At 48.6% G+C, this 4,822-nt stretch overlaps 1 protein-coding gene across 1 annotated transcript; it reads right to left on the bottom strand.

Annotated features, from left to right (window-relative positions):
- Window positions 1–2,952: 2,952 nt before the first annotated feature.
- Window positions 2,953–4,357, bottom strand: LOC131878266 (uncharacterized). Its single transcript, XM_059224188.1, has 2 exons — window positions 3,555–4,357; window positions 2,953–3,431 (listed from the first exon to the last, which is right to left on the bottom strand). The coding sequence occupies exons 1-2, from the start codon at window positions 4,056–4,058 to the stop codon at window positions 3,294–3,296; spliced, it is 642 nt and encodes a 213-aa protein (XP_059080171.1). The 5' UTR covers window positions 4,059–4,357; the 3' UTR covers window positions 2,953–3,293.
- Between the last annotated feature and the right edge of the window lie 465 nt (window positions 4,358–4,822).

Below are 4,822 nucleotides of genomic sequence, written 5' to 3'. Positions count from 1 at the left end.
AGGTATACGCGGAGAGAATCTCGCGGAACTTTAAGAGACGAGAATTCGGGATATCGGTAATATGAGCAGTAAGAACTCCTAGTAAGGGTTTGTGATCAACAACGACATGGAAGTTGTTCATCCCGCGTAAATAAAAATCGCATTTTTGAACGGCACGTATGACGGCCAAACATTCAAGCTCGACGACAACATAATTCTGCTGAGCCGGCGTCAAAGCGAAACTTCCGCATTGGACAACGCGAGGAGTACGAGTAGGATTGTTGGGATCATGAGGAAATTTCATGTCGTATTGAATAAGTGCGTAACCTAAACCTGACCTAGTAGCTGCATCCGTGAGAAGATGAGTCTCGAGGGAAGGATCAAAAGGCTGAACTAACAGCGGAGATGAGAGAATTTTTCTAGCTTGGTCGAATTCTGCACTAACCTCGGGCGACCATACATAGGCCGTGTTTTTTTTTTGAGAAGAGAACGCATTTTGACCGTAAATTGGGAAAGGTCGGGAAGGAAGTTGGTAAGTTGGTTTGCCAAACCAAGGAAAGAACGTAGAGCCGTAATATCCGTAGGAACCGGAAAATTCTTGATAGATTCAATTTTCACTGGGTCGGGTAGAATGCCTTCAGACGAGACAATATGACCAGCAAATTTCACTGTGTCACTAATCTTAAACTTCTTCTTGGAAATAGTAAGATTGATTTCGCGACAGCGAAGGAGAACTTTCTCGATACGAGAATATAGCTCTTCGAGGGAAGAAGCCCAGATCAGAATATCGTCGACGATCTTTTTGGCCCACGAGAAGCCTGAAATAACGTAATCAGACAGGAGGCACAAAATGTCGTTCGTAGAGCACAAGCCCATAGGGCCTCGGAGATAACGAAGTTTTCCCCAAGGCAGAAGGAAGGTTGTGAGTCTTGAAGCTTCATCTGTGAGAGCGATCTGAAAGTAGCCTTGGACGGCATCCATGACCGCAAAAAACTTCATCCCAGGCGGAATAGCACGCATAATTTCGCCAGAGCTCGGGAAAGGATGAACTGGGCGCTTAACATGCTTATTTAATACAGTAAAATCTGTGACAAGACGCACATCACCGTTTGGCTTTGGGACGAATTGCCCAGGGCTGACCCAATCAGTGACCCCGTGTTCGAAGGCAAGTATCCCTTGACTAACTAATTTGTCAGTGTAGGCCCTCGCCTTTGCATCAAAATGTATAGGAACCGGCCTGGCACGCGTAATTTTGAGAGGAGGAGTAGGTGGCACCGGTTTCATCTCGATGTCCATTGGGGGACCCTTCATAGGGTACTCGGAGAGCTCGTCACTGACAATGTCATAGAACTTTTCAAAAACCCTCTCCTTTAGGCGTTCACAGGCTTGATAATCTGAAGGATCACTCACATTGGCTTGACGGCAGCGTGTATGAGGAAAACCGGGAGGGATGATTTTTAACGCTACCATGTCATGCCAAGAAAGAAAGATCTCGTCGTGGAGATCCTTAGTGATCAAAGGATTCAAAAAGATCGTGTCGTTCTTCCGTCCTTTCACATGAACGGAAACATTAGAGTGTCCTTGGCAATCCATGAAAGTTTTATTTGCACACTTTATACGACGGCGGCGTTCACAGTCGTCGATGATCAGGCCCTGACGGCGGGCCAAATCGTATGCAATCAGAGTCCTAGTTGTGCCAGAATCAGGGCAACTCTTATGAGTAAACGTCTTCGCATTGGGGTCACCAAGACACGTGATATTGAGAGTAACCTCAGGAGTGGGTTGGTTACACCCCGAAATGAGTCATTTTGAAACGGTTTCTTGCTCGTCGTCTTCCGAATCACTGTAGATCTGAATCGGGGGTTGATCCTCAGGGATGCTAACCTGACGAGATTGGGTCCGGGGACGCTGTTCGTTTTTAGAAGCGTTCCAGGCGGCCAAACACGCATTGGCGAAGTGATTAGATTTCTTGCAAATGGTACAAGAAGCCTTGTCAGAGGATGGACATTCCTCACGAGGGTGCTTTGGAGAAGCACAGATGAAGCATCGCCCTTTGAGAGACATAGGGGTGACAGGAACACCTGATCCCGAAGAGGAAGTCTGAAGAGGGCGACGTGCTTGTTGCCGTCCCCCTGGATGCGTCGCTCTTGTCTTGGCGCGGCTGAAGAAGGGCCCCAAGGAGGTGATCTGGTTGGATGAAAAAATGTTCACCGTGGAGCCCAAGCTGAACAGGAATAACGACGGGACGTGGGCCAAGAACCACAAAAAAGTCCCCCAGAAGTTCAAGTACGTGGGGCGCCGACAGGGCCCGGCCAACGTGACCACGTCTGGCAAGAAGTCCCCCCTCGTCATGGTGGAGAAGGGGGTCAAGATCAACACCGTGCAGTACCTGAAGATGCTTGAGGACGATGTTTTGTCGTGGCTTGAGTCCCTCGGAGCTCCGTATCTGTTTCAATAGGACGAAGCAACGTCTCGCAAGAGGGGTGCAGAACCAATCTCCACGACTTCATGCACAAGCTTGAATAGCCCCCCTCGAGCCCGGACCTCAACCCCATGGACTTCAGCATTTGTGGTATACTGGGAGCAAGGGTTAACAAGACCCATTACAAGTCCGTCGACGCCCTGAAGTCCGCCCTGCACCAGGCATGGGCCGACTTGTCCGAGGACACCGTGCCTGCCGCGGTCGCCCACGTTCCTCGACGTCTTGAGCAAGTACGCCTAAACGGCGGGGGCCACATCAAGAAGTTTTAAAAAACAAAGTTTCCTAACAAATATATGATCAATGTATCAAAATTTTAGGTCAATCAATTAAATGGAAGTCGAGTTATGGTGTAATTAGTCTATTACACTTGAAGAGAACAACACTGTACTCTAGTTTTACGATAGTTGCAATGGCTGTTATAATTATAGAGTTGGTTAGTGGTGATACTGTTATAGGTGGGACAGGGTCGCTCTATGAGCCTTCGGTGTTGCTTGAACCTTCACATCTGGTGCCACGGTATCCGGCTGCTGGGGTGGCGTTTTCCATCCTTGTTGCTGGGCCGTTTGGTAGCATATTCAAGAACACCTGACGATGCACTAGGAGTTGGGCAATGGCGCGGTTCTTTGACCAATGCTGGACTTGGTGGGTGAGGTTTATCAGATACACATGGAGGTGTCCGGTGTAGTCGGGATCGATGATGCCTCCTAGCACGGTGATGCCTTGTGCTGCTTGCGAGCTTCGGAGGGCTAGTTGGAGGTAGAGACCGGGAACTACTCTTATCCGTATTGCTGTAGTGATTCGGGTGGGAATTCCAGGCGGTAGGGTGATCAATTCACTGCGGGGGTGATGGTTTCCAGGCACAAATATTACCACTCCTGCGCTTAAGGTCTGTGTGTAAGGTCTTTCTGGACACCGGTCGTTCAGCGAATCCATGAGGAATCGGATCTCTCCTATCCTTGGTGTGTGGGTGCTGTTAGGCGAAGTAAACATTGATTAATAATATTTAAAACCTATTTGATATCTCAGTGATCAGTAGTTTCTAGCGAAAATGGTGAGAGAACAATAGAACAATATACAAAAAGGGGTGTATTACCTCTGTGAAGAAAGATGGTCCTCCAACTAAGAAACTCGAAACATGGAAGGTAGCTTCGGCCATTGTACCGGCGAAGTCGTTGGCTAAAACCATTTTCTTGTGACCGGGTTTGGTAGGGGAGAGGCTGTCGTTCAGAATGCTGGCCTTTTGTTTGGGCGCTATTCGTGGTTCGGGTTCGGTGTTCACATGGGGTATAAGGATGCTATCGTCGTCAACGAGGCTTGCGTCGTCCATCGGAGGATGGATAGGCTGCTGCTCGGGGTCATTCACGGGGTTTGGAGCAGGGTCCAGATTGGACTTTGGTGCGGCCGAGGTAACCAAAGGGGTCATGTTGAACTGAGGGGCCGGTCCTGCTGATGGAATGGTTGGGCTGGACCATGCTGGTGTTTGCTTGGTGGCCTTGGCTATCGTCCATGTGAATGGAGTTCGGAGTCGGCTCATCTCCCATGGGTGGGCCTTGGTTAGGCGGTCCTTGCTTACGATGTCGGTGACGGTTTCGGACATCGGACTGTGGCCCGATATTGCCTTGCGGAGCTTGATCTGGCGATCATTTAAGATCTCTTGGACCTGGAACGGTCCATCCTGGTAGGTAGCCGTTTTTCGGGAGATTCCCGACTCGGAAGGGTCATTTGCTTGGTATTTTAAAACCTAGTCGCCCTCCTGAAGCATCAAAGGTTTGACTTTAGTATTATAGTTCTTACGGTTGGATTCGTGGTTTTCCAATTGACAAGTGCGGACAATGTCTAATAAGTGGGCCAGGCGGAGGATGCTCGTAGACAACTCGCCAGGGGGAGAGTCAGATACAGCATCAGCAAACACTTGAGCGGGTACGATGGGTTCTTGGGCGAANCCCCAATTTGCCTTACTTGGGGGGTTTCCCAATGATTTGAACATCACAATTCCCCCGCTCTAACCTGTTTTCCATCATCATGTCTTCCTCACAGTAGTGGCCATTGTATTTGAAGATGACATGGACCTCGCAGAACCAATGTTCTTGTATTTTTGTACACTTATCAATTTGGCTTTGTGTGATTTGCGAGTATCTCGTAAGGTCATCATTATATGCCATGAACTCCGGAAGTTTCAACTGAGTCACGGCTCCCGTTGACTCCACATTGAAGGGTAGGGTATGCACTTTGAACAACGTCATTATCTCAGTCGGGTCTCCAATTGGAACATGCATTACTACAGAGGTAGCTTGAGGCTCTTTTATGATCGTAAAAGGCAACCAAAATATGTCCGATGTATTTTGTAGCAATATTTTCTTT

Source organism: Tigriopus californicus, chromosome 3, assembly GCF_007210705.1.
Source record: "Tigriopus californicus strain San Diego chromosome 3, Tcal_SD_v2.1, whole genome shotgun sequence".
Taxonomy (NCBI): Eukaryota; Metazoa; Arthropoda; class Copepoda; order Harpacticoida; family Harpacticidae; genus Tigriopus; species Tigriopus californicus.
Note: the sequence above shows the minus strand (reverse complement) of the source record. Positions and strands in the feature narration are given on the sequence as shown.